The sequence below is a fragment of the Rhea pennata genome, chromosome 2 (assembly GCF_028389875.1).
Source record: "Rhea pennata isolate bPtePen1 chromosome 2, bPtePen1.pri, whole genome shotgun sequence".
In the NCBI taxonomy this organism is placed as follows: Eukaryota; Metazoa; Chordata; class Aves; order Rheiformes; family Rheidae; genus Rhea; species Rhea pennata.
In genome coordinates, this window is record NC_084664.1 from 134,250,410 (window position 1) to 134,277,472 (window position 27,063).

Here is a 27,063-nt window from a genome sequence, read left to right on the forward strand (position 1 = left end):
CCATGATCACCATAACGGCTGAGAGGTGGCGTCTCTCAGATGCATTATGATCTGCAGTTTTTAAAAATAGAACTGCTCACAATTAGTTTTGCTGCCATTGGCAAAAATAGAGGCTATCTCTCAAATAAATATAAACCGTATTGATCTTTAGGGAAGCAATGACTTCTGCATCTGTCTCTTAAATAGAAATCACTGGATTGGAACAGACTTGGATATGAACCTATATGCATAAAATGGATGTATGTGGTCAGAATGCTGTTGGAGTCATATTTGTGTTTTATAACCCAGCTATTACTTATGCTTAATATAGCAGGAAAATCATGATCTCTTGTTCATAACCTTAATGTTATTTCATGAAAGTTTTTATATGATCTAACTTCAGCATCAAAAAATATCAGAACAAGGTGTGAGAAGAAAACAATTCAAAGATGCTGAACTGAATTCAGAAATTCAATTTAGGGCCAGTTGTTTCTATTCCCACCACAACAGTGAGGAAAGCAATGAGGTTGAAAAGCCTCCCATTGCTCTGAAATCCACGTGGAGGATGAGCAGAGCCTTCACCATGTGTTCCCTCTGCCTTTAGTCCATACTCATGTTCTGGGTTAGGAGATCCATGTGTATTCAACTGCTATCTGACTGGAGGCAGAGTAGTAGTAGTATTGATGCAAAACTTCCTTTTGAGGTAGGTTTCTCTAGTGATTGCAGGGTTGTCTCAGAAAGAAAATAACATTCTGCTGCCAGTCCCCATGTAGTATAAAGGGTGGATCACAGATCCCATTAAAAATATAGTGACCTCTTTAGTTTTTTTAAACCTCCTTAAATTTTGCCAATCATGTTCACTTCCTGCTAGAGGGGAACTCAAACCAGAACAGTGGCCTGAAACCCTGTTTCGCAAAGTGGGAAATCTGAGTGTAGAAGTCAAGTCAGGAGCGCGCACCATGTTTGCTTTGTTCATTTTGTTCATTTTGAACACTGAAGACACAGCAATCAATTTTCAACTTTCCCTTCTGATCCAAGAACATTACAGGATAGTTCTCAGTAATGTATCATAAAAAATAAAAAGAGAAATTTTTACATTGCTTTCAGCTTTGGTAGAAGTAGTCATTCTAACATTAAATAGATACTGTCAGGTAAACTTAGCAGTGAGTTGAGTTTTCTTTTTTTGGAAAATGAGAGACTTGTAGAGGGCCTGGGAAAGCACTGTTACAGTGTAGAAACCAGTATGTAGTGGAGATTGCGACAGAGCTCAGGGCTAAAAATGAGAACTGATGGAGCACCAAAATTATTGGCCAAAAATCAGTTGAGCAAAAAACATTAAAACTATTTACTAGAACAGTTGTGTTTCTGGCTGAGTGCTAAAAAAAGATGTGTCATTAAATATTGTTCCAAACTCAGTCAAAAAAAATTCTACCCACTTGCTCACCAGAGAATATCCTTTTCTCCCCCCTGAAATGTAAATAAAACAGTGATATCATAGTGTGATCAAATCTTATTTTGAGAAGGAGAAACTTTGCATCCATTTAACTGTTGATTTTTTTTCCTGTGGCTTACACCTATAGTAAGCATTATAACTGGTCTATGAGCAGTGATCTAGAATGTAGTATTCAGTGTTGTAGAATATAATTTTGAATTTACATCTTACGGTATATCATTTTATTGCTATTTAAATAGAACTCTGCATTACAATAGGGAGATCAATTAAAGCTGGAATAATTTTTAAGGATAAGAAACATATTGTTTCTAGTATATTCATGGAAAATTAGGTGGTAAAAGTGTGCCGTTTGGTGACTGGGAAGTCTAATTTCTCTCAGATTAGACATCCTAATACACGTATTTGGATAAGATGGCAGACAGGTATGAATCAATTTTCTTTCAGTTTCTAATCTGGTGAAAGCATTCCATGGGCAGTATTTTCACTAGACTCTAGAGGAGTTAAGAAAAACAATACAAAAAATACTTGACAGAGCCAAGCAAATAAAAAACCCTCTGAGAACAGAGGCATGGGATTCAAGTCTGACCCTTAACGTGTCATTTTAGTCCTCGTTATGGAACAAGTTTCTTTATATTCCAAAACACAAAGGAAAGCCTTAGTGTTATCCCTTTTCATTCGGCAGTATCATTCACTGTAAGATGTGTTTCTCAAATTACAAGAAAGTAAGGAGAGCCGACATTAGACACGATGCAGAAATTTGTGAGCTCAGATGCTGATACACCTAAGAAGTGAGAACATACTGTCATAACTTCGTTCATGTAACTGTTGTGGGGGTATCAGCGAAGCGGACCGTGCATTTAGGCTAGACATTTTCCTAGGAATCTTGAGCATTACAGCATGATGAAAAGGGTGTTGTGCTTTCCTCTTTCTTATATACTGTGTCATGTCCGTGGGTCGGTTTGTGCGTGACTTTTGGATGTCTGTGCTTTAGATATCTGTTGACTTTTTACTGAAGTTCGTGCCCATACAAAGTGAAAAGGAATTGTTTTTTGCCTTGATTTTGTAATGTGCTTGAAGTATTTCCATAATGTGTGTGTCCAAGACAGCTTTTCCCCATTGCATGACAGTACGTGAAGAGTGGCTCAAATTCGGCATGCTTGTGTTAGTCAGCAGGGTGACAACTAACTTTCTCTGCATGTCATTTAAAATGATTCTGATTGTGCTGCTGTAGACATATTGTAAATACAACAAAAGGGATTTTGCCAGTTGGAATGCTTTCAAAATACATTGACAAATTAGGTCAGTTAAAGATCAAAACAGTAGGCATAGGGGGCTAATTGGAGAAGAGGTGGTTTTCTTGAGGATAGGTTTCTTGTAACTGTTCCCTGGGTGTCTACCAGCCAAAGAGGCTGCAAGTGTAACAACAAGCTTTGGTGGTTTCCTTAGAAAGTGCATGATGCCAGAAAGTGTGTTAAAATCATTCCTTAATGTTTGTACTGTGTAAACATAAATTATTTCCTGTAATAACATTAATAATGTCATTGTGTCTATTTCGAATAATGAGCCAAATCAGCGAGCTGGCATTTACAGGGCCCTACATAATTTATAGTCAACAATGATTATGAATCATGCAGGAGAAATCAGTCATTTTAAAACAGTACACTGGAGGGCATCTTTATCTCCATGTAAAGGGCTCGTCTACAGGTTGTCTTAAAGCACTACTTTGATCCTGGTTTTAGAGTAAAAGAGACCAATCCAGAATGTCTTCATCGGCAACAGTCATTCTTATTCCAGGTAAGGTCAAGGACATCAGGCGAACTGCGTAGCAGGAGATTGGTACCAGGCCTCCATCTTACTAAGTTTCTGCATCCACAGGTGTCAAAATTAGATGTGATGCTGTCACTGCATACTTAGCGTGCAGTGGATTTCATAAGGTGGGAATGTGCATGGAAGAGTTGTTCCTTGTCTGTTCTCTTGAAGGAACTTCAGGAAATATTTGCTGTCACTTTTTCTTAGGAATTTTGGCTTGGGCTTTTAAAAATTCATATTGAGAGATATATTAAAATATGCATAATACATTTTTATTGTAGCTGTAGGTATTCCATTTTATGTTTCTGTTACTGTAAAGTCTGCCAGAGTTTAAAATTCGTGATAAAATCCTATTCATGAGGAAAGCGGTTATCAGATGTAATAATTTTTCCAATGTTATTAGAAGAAATATCTAGAAATATAACTGAAAAATATTCAGGAATTTCCCTGGTTTTGAAAGTATACATTGTACATTATCAGTCGCACAGTTCCCCCTGAATATTATTGATTCTTTGTATTGTAATAGCAGGAAGAGGATCTAATCAGGATGATTAATGTTAGACATTCCAATTTTATATGTGGATTTTTCACATAGCAGTATGATAGAGGAAAGGTAATGGTTTATAATGTTTTATAGCGTTGAGGTACTTCGTTAAGTGCATTTTCAGTCCTTCATCATTCCAAAAAAATGAGTATAAGCCTCCTTTTTAAAATATTTTGAATATATTGATAGTGTATTTGAGTGACAGCAGTGGTCTACATTTAGACTGTTTTTCTGCAAATAGGTTCTGGACAAAAATTCTGTAAAAAGCTGTGTGTACTATTTCAGAAAATAGTTTGGAGAAACTGTCATGCTTGGTAAGAACTTTACAAAAAAATCCCTGTTGCACTGTAAAGAATGAAGCCACAAGGGACTAACATTTGGGAGTGGTTAATAGGAAGGAAGAATTAGAGGATCAGGTGAAAACAGGCATTTCTTGTCACCACTCTGCAAAGTAAAATGAATTAACGTAGTATTTATAATATATGGTTAAAGAGGGAGGCTTTGCCAAAAGTTAATATCTGGAGAAGTAGGGAGCTATTTGTAGCAGAGAGTTGTTCAGAATATAAAGAGTAATGCACCCAATGTCTGACTGTTTGGTGGATGTTTTGAGTTGGAAAGTATTAACATATTTTAGAAGAAGAAATTTGCTTAGTATAGTATGGGAACGGAATGCTTTAAAAAACTGCCATGTAGATGCTGAATTACCACACTGGGGTGCTGCAGTCTTCTTTCAGTTGTGTTAGACAAAATCATGAGAAACTTTCCTTAGTGTATGGGAAAATAAGGAGAGTGCATAATATATGAAATATAATGTTTTTAACTTACATTTTTACTGCAGTCACAAAATGCAGGCAGAGACATGACATTTAAAAATAAGTTCCTTCAGAAATAAAAACTATATTTTTAATTTGAAAATGGAAACATATACAGAAATCTGAACATTAGGGAAGTCATATAAAGATTTTCCCCTTCCTGGTAAAAAATATAAATATTTAAATAAAATAGGTCTTTTTATTGGAAATGTTATTTTTCTTAGTTTTTTTTTCTTTTTTTAACAGATCGTGCCTTTGTGGATTGCTCCCAATGTGTTAACATTCTCTGGATTTGTGATGATTTTAGTTAATTATTTTCTAATATCGTTTTATGACTGGGACTACACTGCCTCAGGTAAATATCTTCGTGTTGTAATTTTTCAGAACTACAGATTTGCCTGTGTCATAGGCCTGAATGATACAGGGAGGTATCAAATGTCTGAATCTTCCCATGACTTTAATGAGCTTCTGTGAGCATAAAGGAGGATTTGCCCTCACACATGACATTATAAATTTATTGGAAAAGCTTATTTAGTTTCATCCCTAAAAATGGATTTCAATGTGTGATGCGCAAAGGCTATGATAATATCTCATTTGACTTAGTATTCTAATACACAGTCATTTCTTAAATAAGATAACTGAGAAAAACAGAAGCACCCTAATGTTCTTCATAAAATTTTCATTAGTCTGACATTTCTTGATACCTAAATCCATGCCTGAATTCATTAATTCTCCTTTCAATAATCCATTAAAAAAGTTTGCTGTCCCCACAAGGAAAGACTGCTTCTAGACATAAGAAATACTTTTTAAACAAATCTTCCTTGAAATTATGTCTTTCAAAGTCCAAATCCCTATTTTCTTCTGATGATAAAACAAGTCAAAAGCTTTCCGGAGCTGATTGTTCCTGAGCATAGGGAATGTTCAGACCTGGAATTCTTAGACTAGTTGTTGAAAAAAACAAAAAAGCCTACAGTAAGTATCTGCCAGGTGATTAATACATAAAATCCTTGCTTTTCTTTAAACTAGGCAATTTGGAAAAGACTCAACACTCTATGTCTTGAAACAATTATATTTATTTTTTTGTTCCTTTTAGTATCTTAAGCCTGTGATTAGATTAGAGGAGGTACTTCTTGGTTTGAACTGTTTGTAGATTTATTAAGACAGTTCTAGAAGCAGACATACTTATTAGTAGTTTTGCCTTAAAAATAATCCTATATGAATATTAAATTTTCAAGGGCCAGTTACATAAAAATCTAGCCTCATCTTTATACACTTGTATTTTTATCAAAACGGTTGGTATTTACCACATTTTGTAAAAAAGTAGCATCCAGTTCAGACCTTTTCATTGGATAATTTTATCACCCATGACACATTCCCAATGGATACATATTGAATTTGAAGAGATGTGAAATAGTGATATAATGTATGTTAGAGTTTAGACTTCTATATGTAGTTTGCAAGCCTATTCTTAATTCCACATGAAGACACTATCCATCATTTCTCTATTGACTGAAAATGTTCACGCAACCCAACTAGTCTTTTGAGTATCATATATCAATTCCGTGCAGAGGATCAGAAATAAAAGCTGTAATTTCCTGGACAGCTGTTTTCCATTCTAGAGTTTGCAAATGTGCAGCTAAGAATCAGGAAGTGCCATCTTCTTTGCTTTCAGAATGGCAACATGAGACTGGAGCACAAACTTTCAGGAACGCTGCCTTCGGTACTGGCATCTCTCGGTTTAGTACGGGTACGCCTCCGTGTGCTAGCATTCCCTTTTGCTCCGTGCAGGATGCCAGAAACGTGAAAGGGTTTCCCACCTGCAGTTGTTCACTGCTGGTTTGTTCCCTGTCGGATTATGTTTAATTTAAATAGAACAATCTTTGGAGAAAGGCCTGATTTCTTTAAAAGTGCAACAATAATCTTGGGTTATTGTTACTAGCAGAACAATAACAGAACCTTGTATTCTGCCCAGTTCAGCTTTCTCTTCCGGGTTCATAAAAAAAAAAAAAAAAAAACAGGCACCTTATTGAAAGGGAAAAAAAGGGGGTGCTATTCCTGTCTCAGCCTAAGGGCAAAGTTTTCCTGTTCAGATCTATATGGTAAAGCTGCTGTACAAAACTCACATCAGTGTTAATAAAAATGATCGTGCTTGAAAACTATGCTATTTTATATATTTTGAATATTACATAAGCATTAACTAATTTTTTTGATGGGCAATCTTCCCGTGAACAGTGAAAAATGCCTAGTTACTGTCATTATTTTGTGGAGTATTGTGCTCACTTCAGCACCGAAAAGCTCTACCTTGTCTTCTTCTCTTTATCATAAGAGTTTATGCAGGCCTGGTCACTGTTTCCTTGAAAAGTAGAGCTCACTGATGACCTAGGTTGATTGAAGACCAAAAACAATTTTTAATTTTAATCCTGTTTTACATATTGGGCAAATTAGTGGCAGTTTGTTCTTATGTATATGCATATCTTGGTGCATTTCTTTAATCTTAACCACTGCTGTAGTGACTCTCTGTCCAATTTATTGCAGGTACCAGCCCTGGACTCGTTCCAACCTGGGTGTGGCTGTTCAGTGCTTTTACCACCTTGGGTGCTTATACTTTAGGTAAAGTACACGGAAGTAACTTACACATCTGAAGTCTTCATATAGTTTAATCGACTAGTTCCTAATTCTGCTATCCGAACGAAAAGACATAGTGGATAAATTATTGACCTCTTTCCAAAACAGTTGCCTGATACTAAAAAAAAAGAATTATCAACTATAAGACCTAAAAAAAAAACCCCAGCAGTTTTTAATGATGTATGGAGCTGGTAGCTGATAGGAGTGTAGCTCTTACTTCTCTTTAAAGTTCCTTTTTTTTTTTTTTTTTTTGTAGAGGGACAGTAGAAATCATTTCACAGCAAAAGCCATTACTGTTGGGTTTTGTAAAAATCTTCGCACTGAATAGCTGACATTCTGAGAAGCTACCTGACGCTTGCTCTAACAGAGATTGCTTTCAAGGTCAGGAGAAACAAGAGCAAAATAGAGAAAAAAGGGAAATTAATGTAGCATTCTTTTTTAACCTATGAGGCACATCAGTGCTTATGTGTGTCAGGAGAGACAATATGAATGTGGCAACAGAACTGAGCTTCAAGAAATGAAGTTTGTGTTCTTTTTTTCTCTCCTGTTGCTGCCTTTCTCCCACATCACCTTTATCTCATTTTCAGTTTTATGTTCCATATTCACTTTTTATATCCTTCCAGGGCTGTGTACTTTCAGGTCCGTTGCACTTTGCGGTGCAGTTCTGTGAAGATGCACCTCAGTGAGTTCAGATATAGACCTGAATTAATGCAGATCTCCAAGAGAGATCCTCATTAACATGCCTATCCTGCTTTCTCTTCCAAAGTAAACTCAGACCAAACTCATTTTTTCACATCATGGTGCAACAGAACTAAGTTTTCCTTGCACTTAAGCTGGCATATTTACGTGGACTGCAGTAGGTTGTGTTAACATGTCAGCTCTTGTGGAGCTAGTTCATGTGAGGAACTGGATGGCACAATGTAGCCATGTATTTGTGTACCATATTTAAGATACCTAACCAAGATATAAATATGTACTCTGTGTACACTGTTGTGCCGTGCAAAGATACAAGCTTAGAAAATCCTGGGAAGAGTACTGCATCTTAGCACAGAGTGTAATGAGTCCAGAAGGGCTGTATCGTGGGGGATAGACCAATTTTGTTTTCCAAGACGTGCATTTAGAGCCATCTTGATGAACCAGGGTTTATCCATTGTGCAGACGTCCCTCTCTATATATTTTGAATGCCTTAGCATTTTTAGCCAAGTGCTGAATTTGTGCCAAAATTATTTTGTCCAGAATTTCTTTATATTTCTACCATGTAAATTGTTGATGCAGTGATCACTTGAAGCTGCTTATCAGTCAGATTTTTGTAGTAGCTGTCTATAATCATCAGAAGCCTTTTCTTTTGTAAACACCTTTCTGTAGGTGTAGGGAATTTAGTGAAGTGGCTATTGTTTCATAACTAGGAATTCTCTGTTGGAGCTAAGTGTCTTATTGCATAACACCCCAGAAAGCTCATTGGAAATTTAGCTTCCAAGGTCTTAATGTAGATGTTACTTGCCAATGAGACGTATAGTTCCTAATACTCAGAAGACGAGATATGATGGTGACAGTCAACGCTATAATGAACTGATGCATGTGTAGATTTTTATGTCTGCTGTCCAAGCCACTTTATGAAATATTTAGTCTCAGAATTAATTCTGCATGGCAAAAGTTTTCCCTTTGGAAAACTGCAGAGAGCCATAATAACTAAGCAAATATTTAACTTAAATCTCTCTCAGTTTCTTTTCTAACGACAGAGTTCCTGTCTCCAGATTCCCAAGCATGCTGCTCTTTGTGTTTTCTCTGTTAAGGTAGTTTTGTAGCTTTGCCCTTTCTATAAAATGTAATGTTCCTGGCTGTTACTTTGAATTCCATTATTTATGTTACATAAACTTTAATAAAACTAAAGACTTGCAAACCTTCATAATACAGGAATCATAACATAGGAATTTGAGAGTAATGGAAGTATGGACAATGTATGTCCACTATTAAACATATACTGTTATTGTCATGAGTTACTTGAAAACTGACACCTAAAACAGAAAATATTTTCAAGATCTTAAACAGCTAGTGAAACCGCGTGGAAAACTGGGTAAGTGTTCTGTGAAGGTCCAGTTTTACTTATGTGTTACACAGTTTCCATATTTCCGCTAGTTCATTATTGTTAGAAGTACTGTATTCCATGACACCATTATAATGATAAGTCTGTTTAGCAAAAGGTTCGTACAAAATAGAAAACCCTGTTTCACTGTGATCTATACATTTTATCATCTATGTGAGTATTCTTATGTGAAGATCTAAAATAATTCATGAATAGACCAGTTTTCTCTGATTTGGGCTATGTGAAAGACCGTTTGTTCAGGAACATTAAGATCCCTATTTGCTACTTATTTTTCAGAAGCATCCTTTAGTAGAATAAAGGATTTCTACGTTTCTCACACCCTATTCAGGCAACCTCAAACATATACACACAACTTTCTTTCTGTAAATTTCTGTGAGGTGCTGACAATTCCATGGCACTGTTGCTGGAGAGCGAATATGGCTCAAGAGGGGACAAGACCTGTTTGGAATCCCCTATGAGATCTTTAATTTTTCAAGTTGTGAGAACCAGCTCAAGAGATTTATATTTGAGTGGAGGATATCTCCCAGCTGTTTAGGTATTATAATAGGGTGATATTCTAAAACCTGTGACAAAATGAAATTCCACAATTTTCTAGTTTAGATCCCTGAAGTATATTTACATTAGGCAAAACTCACAGCCCTGCCAAATAATCCAGCATATGATCTATAGCAGCTGTGGATTCTTAGGTCTCATCATGTTGAAGTTTCCCTTTGGTCAGTTATGGGTTAATAATGCTATCACTAGCTAATAATTGTTAGCTGTAGTACTTTCCAGGTAATGTTAAAGAAAGTTCTTCTCCATGTTATTTTGAGTTTCAGGATAACTATACTTAACTTTAAGAAGACGAGTAATTCTGAAAGCCTCACCAGCACACTCTCGGAGAAGAGACTAAGGGTACGGTGTGGCAATACAAGTAAGAGGAGTTACAGCTGCCAGGCCCCCTTCTTCCTTCTCCCTGTATTCCCTGTCCATCCCTTACACCACCTCCATGGCTTTTTGTACCCTTCATTGAGCCAATTCTTTTCAGTAACTCAGAAGAAAACTTAATTTTTTGTTGTCTTTCCACTAGTTGAGCAAGCTGCAGGTCTTTCCCTGTGCAACAGCAGTGAACTGTCAGATCGGCTCAAGGCGTATAGTCAGTCTGTATCCTCGGAGTGACATCTGTTAAAGTGACTGGGCATCTTTCAAGCTCCTGTGTGCTAAAAGCAATCAATATGTAGTTCACCTTAACTACACCCTAAAATGCACCCTAAAATTTTGACCAGAAGACTCTTTTTATCTTGTTCACACATACCAATAAACTTATGAAATTCACTCTTTTAGGCAGCCATTTGACTGTTAGTCATTGAAGTATTTAACATCAGGTCACCTAAATGTCACTAAATCTCCCGAAAGCAGTTTCCTAGAGTCTGAACTCTGAGTGCCATACAGGTGCATAGAAGTCTGTTAAGACCACTGGGGACAAGCAGTTATGAAAGTCTTTATAAAGCTTGTAAGGAAGGTGGCATTCAGTAGAAAAACTGCGGGAAGAAAACTGCCTGAGAACTGAGGTAAATATTCTATGAGCAATGATACATTTTGATATTGAAGGGACTGTTGTGCTTCAGTTTCCTGTCATCAGCATTCATTACGTATATCTATGAAATCTGTGTGAAAAAAATTACTCCTTTTTCTATGTTTTAATTCTTTCTTTTTCCTTTCTAAACTCTTCTAGACTCCATAGATGGGAAACACGCTCGAAGGACTCAGTCCAGTACTCCCCTGGGAGAATTATTTGACCATGGACTGGATAGCTGGGCTACCTCCATTTTTGTGCTTTCTTTTTTTTCTGTCTGTTCCCGTGACAATGGGAAGACTGGAGTTTCTGTATATACAATGTATTTATATTTAAGCATTGTCTTGTTTAACTTTATGTGTTCACACTGGGAAAAATATAACACAGGAGTTCTTTTTCTTCCTTGGGGATATGATCTAAGCCAAGTGGTAAGTAATTATCATTCCTGTTCTTTTTATTTTTTAACTATGTTAGTGTTTTCATAATATTACAGAAATAGGAAAATATAGCTCAAGGCAAATGTATTTGACCAAAAGTTTGAATGTGAAATAGTGTAACCCTGAAAGTACTTCAGGAGTATTTCCTGAATTTGCAACAAAGAGACATTCTCAAGCAAGTTGTCAGGATCAGAGATTCATTGCCTCACAGGCTTGCAGGAAGCCTAGCAGTCAGATGGCATACATGAGAAAGTCATTTAACTGTATTTGATTTATGATAGTAATAAGAATTATCTTGCAATCTGAAACCAAAAGCAATTATCCCACAAAAACTAGATTTTGAAATACTATGTGAATTAGTCCAACTAGTATTTATTAACAATTGTGGTATTGTTGGTATTATACAATATTAGACTTTTTCCATTCTGCTACCTCTTATATTGAATATGTGAGTGGAAATAATATTGTTTGTTCCTCTGCAATGAGCATACACTGTAATTAAATGGCTTTTACTGTTGAAAAAAAGTCAAAGTCATACCTTTAGATGTTTGTTTTTTGGGAATGGTGTAAACAGCATTCAGTAACATGAATTCCTTACTAGCCTGCAGCCAGTTCCCAGCTGACTTCCTTGACTGGCTTTCAGCCCTACCTCTGAGTGGATCTCTTCGTAAACCTGACCAGGCACCACAGTGAGTGATAGCATCATTGCACAGATGAGGTGGTAGTAGTTAGTAGTAGTAGCGGTAGTAGCAACAGTAGTAGTAGCCTCATTGCACAAACAGGCAAGAGCCCAGCCCTCGGATTTCTGGGCTAGTGAGCTGCTTAGATAGCCAGGCTCTTGGAGCCTGAAGAGGACAGTCCCAGTCTCCAAAGTTTCCTGTCATAGGCATGAGATGAAAGGTGGAGCCAAATATATGTAATTGAGAGGAAGTTTGACAAATACTCAAATATGTATTTTTATGGAAAAATGGTATTTGAATTGATGGCTGCAGATGTATTGTTGTAAACATGATCACAATCCAATGGTTTGAGAACAACTCAGAGTTGCTGGTCCAGCTGTGATGCATCTGTTTCGTCCCCTAGAAAATGAGTTCTGGGAGAAGAAGTTGGCTCAGGACTAAGACATTAGGCAGCCAGCTGCTCTGGAAGTTTCAGCCGTATCTGTGTAAGGCTTCTTAGTGAAGTTCTTTCAGCAGGAGAGGAATGGCTATGTTCAAACCGATTTCACTAGTTGCTTAAATGATTGCTGTAGGTGTGTATGTGAATACTTAGAAAACTCTTTTTGGCTGCTACAGCATCAGGACTGTATTAGTGGTTAAATATGGGAGTGGTATCAGCTAATGGAGCACTACTGTTAACTCTGCCAGTGCCTGTTAGGGACCTCAGCCACTGTGACAGCTTTTCCATCTGGGAAATAATGGTGATAACATTTTCCTGTCTTGCACATTTGTGGTGAGGCTTAATTTCAGTAAAGACTGTAAAGAAGTATGATTAACTTGGCTGCAAGATGCTAACAGCTATTATTTCCTGTTCCCCTTTGATGCTGAATTGCTGTCTTATATGCTTTCTTTCCTAGTAACTTCTGTGATGATCTACTTACAGTCAAAATGATAAGCGAATAAGTGTAAGGATTTTTTGATGCTATATAGCACAATCATGGATCGTATCAATGGAACAAAGGCTCTTTATTAAGCTTCCTGACTCTAGTACAGTTATCACTGAAGCAACCCACTGTAGTGGAAGATAAAACTTGAGAATAGCAAGTGTGATCTGGTTTCTGGTTTTTGTTCTACTCATCTTGCTCGATAGATAGACTGCCTAGGACTTAATTTTGGCATCCTTCCTTTTCTTTTTTCCTCCTCTTTTCTTTTCCTTTAGCACTCCAGCAATGGTAGATTGTACCATTAAAATGTCTGTATGTCAGTTTTCCCATCTATTAACTGAGGACAAAATCAAGACAAGGTTTGTGGGTCAAATATATGTATAGTTTTTTTTTTCTTTAGTCTGTATGTTATATATACCGGAAAGTTGTATGTTCTTTTCTAGCTGTACTAAGTGGTCTAGTAAAATATGTTAAGCCTATTACAAACATTGTTGTGCTCTTGTTTTGTAAGCCAATTCAGCAATTTCATATGATGGATGCACTATTAAAAGCAGTTATTCATCTCCATCTGCTTGGAGGAGAGGATATTGAGGTCATTAGCAAAGAGCTAGTGATAAGAGAGACAAGTATTGCCCTTGCTGTTTTTTTCACCACCTCTTTGCCAGATATTAACACAGTCACACTCAGAGGAACAGAGGGAGGGAGCACTTGTAGGCTGCTTTCAGACACATTCCAGGCCTTTAGTTCATTATTTCTTCTGTGACATTTTAAGCTAGATTGCTAAGTGAATGTGTTTTAAATAATTTCACTGGCAATATGACGCTGTTGCATTAGCATGTCAAACTCTCAGGTGGTCCAGTCTCCTATTTTTGTTTTTAAAATTTATGGCAGGCAGCAGCTCAGGACCTTATTATCATCACAAAGCTCAGAAAATACTGCAATTAATGCAAGTGTGCAAACAAATAACTGTGGACCCCCGTGAAAACCTAGCTGTCGTGCTGCTCCCAGGACACTGCTGCTGAGTCAGCTCATTGTATGCAAATCCGGACAACGCTCTCCGACTGGCTGTGTGCTAATTGCGATATGAAAAGAAGTATTACTCATGATAAAAAACCTCGTTCCAAGCAGAGAAATTTGCAGAACTTAACGCGGATTGAGTTTATTTGTGACTTGATGACTCGTCAGAATTGGTAACCTACTTACGGTATGTGGGCTATAATTGGCACCTCAATTAGCTTTGCTTACAGCACACAGCCAGTTATAAGAAGCTGTGGTATGTAAACTTGAAAAACAGCTGTAATGTGTCTGAAAGGTAATTGGTCGGAAGACTGTTATGTTTGTTGATACAGCAGCAAGGAGAAAGCGTCTGCGGTAATGGAACCTTTCCCCTGCCTCTTCCCTCGAGCGCAGCCAGCTATCTAGTACTCACGCCTCTGCAGCCGGAAAAGGATGCAGGGAAAGGAGCCTTTTTATACCATGCCATCTGGGCAATTTTGGATGAACACACTTTAAAATAAGCACATCGATTGGCAACCCCCAAAATTATGGCCTGAGGAAAAGGCTAAAAAAAAGTGCTTGCTCTATTTTTTGAGAAACCATTTCAAATATATCTTGTAAAAGGAAAAAAAAAAAAAAAACTCAGTCTTTTGTCGCAGGCCCAAACAAAGCAAGCTAATACCTACAGATTAAGTTTCTTGAAGAAAAGATAAGGCAAACTTTTCCCGAGAAATTAAATTTTTTAGCTTTATGCTGTCTGTTAATTTTTGTGGACATCCTCTTTGTTGTGTAAAAAACTATTTTTTCCCTGAAATATTTAAGTATACCCCAACCCTGCAGTTTCTTTTCGTAAGCCACTGCAGAGGAGTTCGTAATAGGGGAGCAAAGTACTTTTTTTTCCCGAACAATAAACTAGTGCTACCTCTGCTTACATTGGTACCGCAGGCTTGAGATCAGTCTTGAGTATTATAGGAAACTAACCCTTTTTCAAAATAGAAGAGAAGATAAGAACTGCATGAGAACTGGACTGATCCAGACAGATTCTCCACATCCCTTCCGGGCCGTGGGGCTGCCCCGCTGCCCAGCACCGTCCCACGGCCCCCGGTGAGGACACACCACCCACCTAGGAACTCCAGACAAGTGACGCATCTCAGGCAGGCAGCAGCCTAAGCACTGTAGGAGCTACTTTTCTCCATCCTTTCAGTATTTGTCAGAATTGGAGAAGGAGGTTTTCCAATGCCATATGCCAATTTATTTTACCTTGCACTCTTTTGTCAAACAGTTTACAAAACTTGTTCTGGAGCAACTACTGTTTTGGGAATCAACAAAGAAATCCAGAGCAATGCAAATACACATAGATCTTTCAAACACTTTGAAACTTCTTTAATTAAAAAGGACAGATCATGCTAAAACTAATTCCTATTCAAGTCATATGTAGGAAACTGTTAATATTACTTTTTTAGGCAAAGTTTGTCATATTTCTTTTAAGAGAATATATAACCCTATATTTTAAATGACTTTGTTCTTCAGTTGTTCAGCTGGAGCACAGGATTAACAGAACTATTGTAATATGCTAGAGAAATTTAATTTTACAGTAAAATTAATATTTTGTATTTTGCAGAGTCATAAAGATTTTAATAGCATTACCAGTATACTTAAAAATTGATGAGAAAATGTTTTTTTTTTCTGTGCAATACAAGCATGCACCATGCATATATGAAAAACACATTTGCAGAAAAGGAAATCATTTAGAAGGAGGGAATTTTGTGTGTGTGCATGTGTGTGTGTATTTTAAAACACCTTGGTCACAAAACTAATACCCATTGTAGTGGAAAGACAGGAAAGGGATGATGATTTTCAAAAATCAGATTTCTGAGAGAATTGTTATAAGGTTAAAAGCTGAGAGATTTTGAGGAGTTACAGTACCTTGTGTAGAACAGAATTCTCCAAACATCACGTGGAAGAAGCATTCTGCTGATTTTACAGATGGAGAATAGTGACTAAATTGTTGTCATTAAAAAAATGTGATAATATGTAGTGAGCCACTGCTTAGAATCCAGCTGTTCTGCTGTTCAGCTAGAGGCTGCCATGTCAAAGAACTTGTAAACTAACGCCATGTATTTTCTGATTTTGTTTTCATTAAGTACTATTGCCTCCTCGTAGATGAGGCCTATACAAACCAGAATTTTGCCTGGTCAGATGCTGCAGTGAGTTAGAATGTCCCAGTATGTGTCGGACACTAACTTGCCATACAGTCTTTACTTGTGTCATTTAATTTGGACTTCTCATTTTACAAAAGATTATAATTATGCATACTTGATAAAAATTAGAGTTGTATCTGAAAAGTACTAAAGCAAACCTGCCAGAGATATGAATAAAACACTTAGTCTTATTCTTAAGTACTCAGCTGCGCTTGGGAACACTGCTTTACTTTTTTTTTTTTTTTTTTTTTTTTTTAACTGGCAATGTCTTTTTAAAGTGGTCAACAAGTTTATGTAGCTGACTAACATACTCAGTTTTTATCTAATAATTTTGACAGTCTTCAATTTTTGCAAGATTTTAATTAAACCAAAAGAAAAAAAATTAAGTCTTGTGTTAGATCAAAGGAAACAGCTATAGTTTCTTATATTTCCAACTTCCAACGTGTGAGAGTAAGTTCAAGATGTCCATCAAAGCCAGTTAGAGTTTTATCATCAACTTTGTTGGGGCCAGGAGTCCATCCATCATCTTCTGTGGATAGAATGCAGTTTCTTTATAACACCAACTGTTAGCTCAGCTGTAGTCACTTGTAAAGCCCATTAGACACATCCGGCATTTAGACCAAAATTTTTGCTTACAGTCTTCAGTGACCCAAGGTGTGTTTTTATACTAGTGCCTGCACCTCTCCATTGCAGATCTCTGGCGCTGCTTATTCTTGCACAGGCAATTCAAGCATCCAATTCTGTGATTGCCCATTTGGACAAAACTTTTTAAAAGTTATATAATGATAGGGCAGGAATCTAGAATTTATAGTCAGAGAGGTAAGTGACGTCAAACATAGTAATATCTAAGTTTAATTAGAAGTTTAATTAACAAGAGTGTTCTGCTACTAATTTGGCATCTTAAACAGGCTGTTATCTATCAAAAGCTTTTCAGTTTACCTTTAAATTCAAGTAGTCACATATACCTTAGTTTCATTTAGAAGACTGGAAATGTGTTCATGAAAGTTAAAAATAAACCCATAATATAGTAAAAACTAGTTGTTTTACAAAACTAAACAAAAAATAGTAAAATCTAGAATACAGGTAAGGTTGAAAAATATTTGTGATTTCAAAGTGAGAAGGTATATTGAATGGAAAAATGACAGTTATTGAATGTTACCCGGCAATAAATAAATAAATACCTGCTCTTTTAAGTGGCATTATACTTACCGTGGTTGTTCTAATTTAGAGCGAGGGTGAATGTTCACAGGTCATTATTAATCCAGGCCCAGAACAGCTCAGGAAGTTGAGCCACTGAGCATGCAACACACGGACACTTAGGATTGCTTTAGCAAAATTGTAAATGGTTGAAAACTAAGTATGCCAGAACGAAGGAGGAGAAAAGTTAGGGTGGCTGGGCACCAGCACCCAAAGGAGTTGCAGTAGAGTGGGTGCCTGGAGTAGGGGAGGAAAGGGGCTTCAAAGGGAGGGGTCTGACGAGATGGCGTCAAGGGCAAAGTGCCTAAGAAACCACTGTATTACATTCAGTACTGCGTTTGCACATTACAGCCCTAAAATGGTCAAACTTCAGCAATTTGTGCCACAAACAGTGCTGCTACAAGTAATGCAATGGGAATGAAAGCTACTGCTGTAGGCTTTCGGCTGCACAAAGATTTCTGACCTCAGCTGGGTCACAAAATTCTCTCTGAATAGAAAGTAGAAACTGCATTTACATCATTACTAAAATGGGAGATGCTTAAGCGTATCGAGTGACTCATGAGCCTTGGGTATGAATCCTTTCATTATTAATGAAGTTTGACTACTTGTTTCTCTTTCCATCTTGTAATGATGTTATCTGTCAAACAAATTAAAAATCAGGGAAGACTTCCATTCCCTCCCCCTCTTTTGATGTCTTCATATTCAGTTGAATTCTTTGCACATTTCCTGTGAACTTAGATTTTTCTCTCTCAGATATTTCAATGTGATCAGTCCAAGAGAAAATAGATTGTGTAGTGGCAAAAATAATTATATTGCTAAATCAGATTTGGATGCCTGTATTCAAATACATGGAAGTGCATTTGTGGTGGGAAGATCTGGTTTTAAGAAGGGATCTAAAAATAGGACTTTTTGAAAAGGTACGCCAATAACACCACATGAGAACAAATACACACATTAGCAGGGAAGTTGCCTGCTTAGTTTATTTCCTACTTTTTAAATCATTTTGTTGGTTTTCTTGGAAGCTGCTTCGGTACCTAGAAGTAATTATTTTGGGGTGGCACCATAAGCTCTTGTAATGTGGGGAGGAGACTGGGAGAAAATAAGAGATCTTTTGTTCTTGATTGTGTGTTGAGGTGATAAGTGAATTTTTTCTGCCTTTAGAAATAAAGGATTTTTTAAAGGACTTTATCCTTTTTCTACAGGTATTAATAGCAGCATATCTGCTGACTGGTGCTGTTGGTGTGGAAGTTTGGCACAAGCCTGTCCTGTTTGGTTATTACATTACAGATATATTAGTAATCTTGCTAATCGGTAAGTGTCCAACAGATCTGTGGAAAACTGTGCTGTTTTTTAATTATTTTGATTAGATAGTTCTTATATTACCTTCATAATTTTTTGTCCGTCTGTAAGTGTTAGGAATTCCAAAAAACGCATTGATAGAGCTATTTAATAGGTTTTATACTGGAATAATTTGAAAAAGTAGATCATTTTGGAGACATTTTTCCTTGTTCTATTCATACCTGCTGTACACAAATGATAAAGAAAATGTTCCTTAATTCCATGTGGAGTTGAGTATTCTATGCTGGCAGGTTAACTATTTTTCAAAGTTGCAGGAATTTCTGCTGTCACTCAGATAACCTGTCCACATTTACATATGGTATAAATCTAACTTTTTAGCCTGCAGCACAATATGATTCCAAATCTTATGGAAAGAAGGAATAAAGGTATTATTTAAATAATGTTAGGTGGCACAACTGTAAATCCGACAAGGAGTCTAGGGGATTGCTAAGCACTTTGAAAAATTAGTTGTAGAACAGAAAAAATTACTTGTAGAACAGAAGTGATGCATTTTTCATACATACCAATAGCCTCTTTGCTCATTTGCTTATTTGATGCTGCTGCTGTAGTTTGAAAAAGTATTGAGCATTTCTTAAACTGTTACAGCTAGGTTGAAGCAAAAGTAGTTATATTTTAACAGTTTAAAATATGGTAGTCCCAGATAAAAACATGCATGTGGGAAATAACTTCAATATGTTGCTTAAAAAGTGAAAAAAAAAATCTTATGCATTTTATAGATTTTTATGTGAACATTCAAATTAGGAAAAGAGGGGACCAACAAAGTGTTTGACACATCCGGTAAAGACATATATCCCAGGAAATGTCTTTAATCCTTGAGCCAAAAAAAGGATATTGAAGTTCACTGACTCTAACTAGGAACTATCTGAGTATTTCCTGGAGGAAAATTTGAATCTACTACATTCACATATGTTCTCACCATCTTTTCTCATAGACAGATCTTCAGAAGATACTGTCCTAAGCCTCTGTGGTGCTTACCAGAATTCACAGATCCTAAAGAACTTCTGAAATGACCCTGTATTTTGGCTTTGTTTTTTGTAAGCTGCATGGACAAGGATATGTTTTGACAGTTCCTTGTGTTTCATCCAGAGTGTAAAGTTGACCGCATGTGACTGAGGTGGTACAGTGTTTTTATTTGTCAGGCTTGGTTTTTGCACTCTTAAGAAAATAAATAACAGAAGGGGAAAAAACAGAGCTTGCCTTTTTAATAGTTGATAAATTATTCAATTTATATCATCACATCATTGTGCTTACAAAATGCCCTCTGGTGGCTGGTAATAGATGAAGGGAATAGGGAATGATCTGAGCTCAGGAAGTTGCACTGCAAGTCCCGGAGAGATGGATGCTAGCTTGTCCAGAAGTGGCAAGTTAGATATGTGTTAGTGTTATATGTCAGCATGAACTACCCCATTGAACACACTTTTTCTGTGCCACGCATATCACTTCTTTCGTTCTTGTCACTAAGGGACATGACAACCAGTTCAGTGCATAAAGTGATGACTTCCCTAGTGCTTGGGAAGTCATGGATGAAGGTTTAGTTCACACTGTTCAACATGTGAAGATGATTTGTGGTAGGGAAGGACATCAATGCCATAAAATCTGCAGAAGCAAGCAGCCTTTTACGTATTCAGCCAAAAATAACTGTGAAAAAAAGACTAATGTCTCTTTCCAGTTACGAAGTGCTGCTTCTGTCTCATACAGTACTCATGCATGAATGGATCCTTAGGCAGAGCACTGAGTGGTTCTTCCATCTTTGTCCCAGGCAGATTAGGCATAAATTATTTAAAAACATTGTTTTCACACAGTATCGACAGTGCCACTAGCAGGGCAGCCTTTTCAGCTTAATATAGCTAAATATTGGTTTTAGGTATGCAGTGAACTGTCTTGATTGACTGTATTATTACCAAATAGTCACAGTACACTGTAACTTTTTAAAAACCAGATGCTAATTTTAAATTGTATTGTGTTAAAATAAGAGAGCAACTTCCACTTAGGATCACATAGATTCAGAAAACAATTCAACTTCATTACAGGTTTGAATCTCTGTTCAGCGACAGTGATTAAAGTGGTTATCATTGGGTGACCTGTGTGCAGTGAATATGGATGAATGGATGTATAAAGTTAGCAGAAGCTTACAATAAATTACAAGACTTCGCAGTGATTACTAAAAACCTGTAAGTAAGTCTAACCTTCAGCAAGGGCTGAGCAAGTAGGAACATTGAGCTATTTCTTCGCTTAGAGAGAGACTGGAGCAAGTTTATCTTGCTCATTCAGATCTGTTTTTATCAGAAAACCTATTCTCTAGCATTTTCAGTTAAATGCCCTTGTGACTACTTAAAATACAAAGCGACGTAGTAGGTCTGTGATGCTTTTTACGAGTTTGTTTCCCAGGACCCTGAGAAAAGCTATTAAACTCTAACTGGCTATCCTTTACTATTTGATGGCATTTATTAGTTGCTAGTGTTTGTTTTAACAATGAACCTGTATCTGTTTCATGAGTATTTGGCAAAGTACATGCATGTAGTTTCTTGCTTTTACTGTTCTGTACGCAACAGGAGTTCATGTGCTGAGCTCTCACTTTTCCGGAAACAGCTGGGCTTTAGCTAGTACCTTTTAAGGTGGGAAGAAATCCAAATGAAAAGAACAAGAGTGGAATTTTTCAAATGTCGTTCCTGGAGTTTCTGTTTAAAAAAAAAGAAAAGAAAAGAAATATCCCATATATAACCTACAGATGAACTCTACTATAAGCACATCCTCAGTGGAAGCTGTGGTTTCACCAGGTGACACTCATTCCCTGAAAATGGAATTTTTATCAGGTGCCAGAACACACAAAGATATACATAAAACTGCAGCAATACTGGTGTTTAGATTAGATATTTTAGGAAAGCCTCCCAAGAGAGGATTTTACATATGTTCTTGGGAACTCTCTAGCACAGTGAAGGCCAAGGCTTGAGCTGCTGAGCAGTGACCTTGGAGGACTCCCTTGTGAAGCAGAGAAAACTCTACAGAGTATTTTATGGGGATTCTTTTGCTACCCAGTGAATAGAAACACATAATTTTCGCAGTCAGTGAATGCAATTCCATCTTGAGGTTCCAGTCCTTAAGCTCCAAAACACACACCTAGCTAAACACCAAACAAAATAAATAAGGCTCTTCTTCTGTTTCCATAGTGTGTTATCCTGGCTGCTAGACAGAAATGCCTCTTCTCTCTTCACATGAAAGTAGCCAGACCTTTCTAACGTTATGTGCATGAGTGCTCAGCTGGAACTGATTACTTGTGGTCTCAGCAAGGCTCTTGTGGATGACACTCCAAAGGCCTTGTTGGGATTTAAACACAATTGTCCCATAGCACTGTCTGCCTAACTAGGGTCTCTCCAGAGGACACCACTGGGGTGAGGGCTATCATTTTGGCCCCTCCAGGGTACCCGAAATGTCTAGCATTCTCTGTCACTGTGCTATCAGGTTGTGAGTGATATAAAATGTTTATAATGAGCATTCTGAAACAGTTAATTCTCTAGATGAAGTCTAGTACCTCAAATGAAAGCCACAAGATGCTATAAACTTCATAAGATTTTCATTGAGAAATAAAAACCAGTAATTCAGGGAGGCGCATTATTAATTGATCATGGTTTCCTGAGGATTTCTGCCATCAATCTGCAATTAGATGACATATCAGATGCGTGTTCTGAATGAAACTTTTCCCATAGTTGGGACATTCATGCTAGCTCCCTATGCGATGGATTCTGTTACGTCTAATAAAGTTTGAGTTCAGGCTGCAGTCCTCTTTAGTCTTGGGTCGTAAGTGTAGATAGGTCATAGGTCTGTTCTCCTCTACCTGACTGTTTATCTCCATGCAACTTACAGAAAGTTTCTTCCGATCTATTGAGTTTGTTCATAATTGACCAGAGACTCAGTAGTTATGGTAGGATGCACACGAGCAGGCAAAGTATGATCACATCAGCTTCATTCCCTAGGAAACCAGATTGCAAAAATGACTCCTGGATGCACAGAAAGATTCCTTCTGCTCCTCAGTATTAACTGCCGCCAGGGGAATATACTTTGTGGTTAAAGGGCCACTAGAGCGTAGAGTGGATGCGATGCAATTCAGTGGTGTGTGGCACATAGGTTGGATAATTCCGTAATCCAGAAATAGTGGCACGTTTGACTCCACCTTATCTGGTTGGTAGCACTCAGATCTCCTGGCTAGTGAAGTCTGTGGCAAAGCTGGCACAGATTTCCACAGTACAGGTTCAAATACACAGGTTCAAATGTGAATGGAGTACTAAGAGCTGTCAGAGATCTGAAACTTGAACTTTCTTTTAGAAAGGGGACCAAAGTATTCAGAATTTTTTCCTGTGATGTGTATTGGATTGAGTTGCATGTTCCTTGGGATGCACTCATTTTCAGAGCTATTTAACTGTCTAAAGTACGGAATAAACATAAACAGTAACATAATAGCAGCAAAAAACTAATGATGAGACCAAGCTACAACATTTGAAACATGCCAAGTATATGCATTGTCATGCTGGATTAACCCAGCTATCCATCTAAAATAGTGCCTTGTTCTTAAACAGTGGCCTATATCGTATGTACCAAAGGAGGACACAGAAGTTTTTGCAATGAACAGTTATACAATAGTCTGTCCTTTTTTCAGTATTATAAAAGGTTTAGATGGACATGACCAAACAGTCATGGTCAGAAAGTCACATTTCTTTGGTTAAGAACATATTTTTTTGTCTATATCAGCATTAAAGTAGAAGTTAAAGTGTACGTGTAATTTTATTCACTTGAATATATCTCAGAGTCCTTAAGGCTAATCCTTAGGGGCGTTTATCCCCTATGAATCCATTCAGCAATTCTGCATTATAGCAAGTAGGCAGATTTCTTTTGGCTGAAGCAATCTGAATGTGGTACTCTAACTCTGCTCTAGGAAACTGCTGCTGAATGAGACAAGTTGCTTTCTCATGCTGTTTTTAGAAAACTTGGAATCTTGTGAACCTCTGTAGCAAGATCTTGAATTTCTTTTGCAGTAATGCAAAGCACTAATGACAAAGTCAACAAAATGCATTTCTGACAGTAGAAGGAATGAGCTTTTGTTCGTTTACATCTATTACTTACTTTTTTTTTTTTTTTTTTTTTTTTTTTTTTGCTTCATATCAATAAGTCATTTTGTGGTGGCTTCCTATGGCTCCCGTTGGAAAGTGGTTGATCATTCTGCTTTACTAATGAATAGCTAAGTGATTAAACAGAAAGTGATATGTTCTCAAAATTTTATGACTTGTACAGGCCTTGACTGGCCTTCTTTTAGAAGTGTAGTTAACATGTATTGGCTTGTGGATATGTCTGTCACCATTTTAGCATCCTTTAAAGCACAGTTGTGACAGATTGCATGAGACTTCATTGAAGTAAAGGGTGTGAAATACCCACCTGTCATTCAGGATAAACATAAAAAGCAGCTAAGTTAATGTTTGGAGTAACTCATCTGAAATAGCCAGCACAATAACCCAGAAAGCAAGAGCACTGAAGGCCAAAGGCAGAGTGGTTTCATGGGGTACTAATTGCAAGTGGGAATGGGTGTTGGTTCATGGTGTAATTTGTGAAGAGCCACTTCACAGCTAGCAAGAGCCTAAAAGAAAGCAAAACAAGGGCGCTCACTAGGCAGAGCGCTTCTGCCACCCAGTCCTGGGCTTTCAAATAAAGAAGCGCTTTCTCTGGTGCTTGATTCTTGCTGTGCCCAGAAAGGGAGAACTTCGTGTACATGCTTTGTAAATAGGACTACATCAAAGAAGCAATTGTATCCATAAATATATTTCTTATTCTGTACTACACTGACCAATTCAAGAGAGAGATGTATAGACTGTAAATCAGAAAGCATGCTAAGTGCACACCTTTATAGCCTTTGTTCTCCAGAAGCATCTTGCATGCTGAACATCCAAAACATACACTGCAATTTGCGCATGAGGACAGTGCTCATGTTTACATGGTGCTCTTTATCCATATCAAATCATTTTGTACAGTGTAGATATGTTTGGATATGTTTTCATGTATGTTTAAATTGCTTGATTTGTTCAGACTTTACAGGCTCAATTAAGTCTGAAAATTACATGTTCATTTTCCAAGAGTTTTTTTTTCAATTACTAAGTGCTTCTAAGTTTGCTATTGTATATAATAATAAAATGTAATTTTATGATCAGTGGACAGCTCAAGACATAATTATCTGTTTGCACAACCAATTTAAAAAGTTGTCTTCTCTAGAAATGGCCACAAAAATCCAAATGTTCCATAAAAAGCTGCTGTTCTAGTTACAAGTGCTTCTAAATATTCATCTTTTAATGAAACTTGCTTTTAGATACTGATTGGTGTGCTAAACATTCAGTGTGTTAAGATCTTTCCATATGTCTAGCTACTTTAAATGTGGAAGAAATTGAAAGAAATGTGGGAAAACTATACAGAGATTTTTTCAAAGCTGTGAGACCTAAATATTTTTAATCTGGTTTTTTTTGGTCTAGTTGCTAAGAAAGTGCAAAAATGTATTTAACATCCCATTTCTTTAACAAGCATTGACTATGATGAATTACAAATCTAGAGGTAGAAAGGGTAAGCAGTTAAGCAGTATACTGAAAAAGGCAACGTGGAGTGATGAACAACTGAAGCATCAGACAGGAGTACGACACATTAATTTTGTAGCCTGAAATGCAACTACAACTACTCAGTGTTAAAAGAGTTGTTTTTTATTGAGCTAAACTTCTGCAATATTCCAAGGAAAAGGTCTGCACAGAGCTCTTCACTGCAGCCAACATGGGAAGAAATTTTATTGCTCTGAGAAGACTTTTTTTGTTGGGGGGATGGGAAGAGGAATGGAAAGATCCTTATCTGAACAAATTCTCTCCGCTTCAAGTGTGGTGTCCACCTAAAAATGACATCAGGATATTGTACTGTCTGAGTTTTGGACTTTGAAATATCAGGAAGATACAATTACTAAAAACTATTTCAGCTGCTGGTTTTACTACTGTTTTCTTAGGACAGTGTAAGGATGGTTCACTTGTCAGAAACATAGCAACAAATGTGATTTGCAATTAGAAAGGAATGGAGAAGAAACAGCTAAGATAAACATAATTCCTCCTTTGAAGTGATATAATTTGTTAAAATAGTGTTTCAGGTGTACAGTTGCTTCTTTACTTAGTGTTTAAAATCTGTGAAGTTTGGTATGTTCAGGAACCTGGTTACCTGAGCTAGACTTTTCCACCTCTGTCTGAAAATCACGAGAGATATCTCTTGTTGGCTACTGAAAGAGCATTTTCTGGAATGACAGTAGTGTTAGGACTTCATGTCTGGACTTACCTTCTCTTTCTGTACAACAAAGAAGTCCGTATTTTACAGAAATGTCTAAATTCAGGTACAGAAGCCACACTAAGTAAGTACGTTGTGCTGTGGACTCATAGGCCAGCAGTCTACAGGTTTTGGATAAGGCATGGTTAAGATGCCCTCATGGAGTTAAGCTTGAGTATGTTGCCATTGGATTAGGGTGAGAGACTAACGCAGGGCACAAATATACTACGGTATCTGTCAGATGATAGCCTTCTTTTTGATTTCACTTAGAAATATTACACAGGTAACACAGAATTGTTTTGGAACTGAATCTGAAAGCACCAATTGAAAACTAAAGTTGTCACCAGAATTGATGGAAATTATCTTTTCGAACACACACACACACACACACACACACACAAGATCTTTATTTGTATGGAAAGCCAGAAATATCTTCATTTCTGACCTATCTCTAATCCTGAATTACTGAATGCATTGTTTGGGTTTTTCTTAATACAGACAAAATAATTCCTGATAAACAGCTTTGCAAATGCTTATTTTATTTCTTAAAAAAGGGAGTTAAGATAGTACAAGGCACACAAATGGGCACAGGACTGTACTTAAATCCTAGGCTTTGGGCTTGATACTTTCAGCCGAGCGTGACACAGGAATTCCATGTATGTGTCTGTGCCACCCATCTGTGCTTTAGTTTTTCTGCTTTTAAAACAGGCCTCTTTGTTACAGTTGTGTCTCAAGAATTAAGTCAGCTAGAAAATGGGGGAAAATATTAAAGGGAAAAAATACTGCAACAGCAATAATACTTCTAATAAACACTCAACTACTTCTGTTTGCTGTAATACGTTGAAAGTATGCACTCAGTATGATTTTTAAAAATAATTTTAAAATAAAATATATGCTTTTGGGACGTTTTTTTAAAAGTACCAATATCCTCCCTTGGGCAGCACTGGAGGTGGTTCAGTGCCAGAGCGATAGCCGTAAGGTTAGCTCTCCGGGCTGTACCTTTTGTTCCCAAGACCAGCAGGGAATGGCAGCAATGCGGAAGCAGCAGTTTAGCTCCTGGGCA

At 37.1% G+C, this 27,063-nt stretch overlaps 1 protein-coding gene across 2 annotated transcripts in view; it reads left to right on the forward strand.

Moving 5' to 3' along the window:
- LOC134137437 (ethanolaminephosphotransferase 1-like) overlaps nt 1-27,063 on the forward strand; it is a 57,509-nt gene that overhangs the window by 15,781 nt on the left and 14,665 nt on the right. For both annotated transcript variants that reach the window (XM_062570388.1, XM_062570389.1), the window contains exons 3-6: nt 4,844-4,952; nt 7,133-7,207; nt 11,041-11,309; nt 18,518-18,626. In XM_062570388.1, coding sequence (XP_062426372.1) covers nt 4,844-4,952; nt 7,133-7,207; nt 11,041-11,309; nt 18,518-18,626 — 562 coding nt within the window. The remainder of the gene's footprint in view (nt 1-4,843; nt 4,953-7,132; nt 7,208-11,040; nt 11,310-18,517; nt 18,627-27,063) is intronic.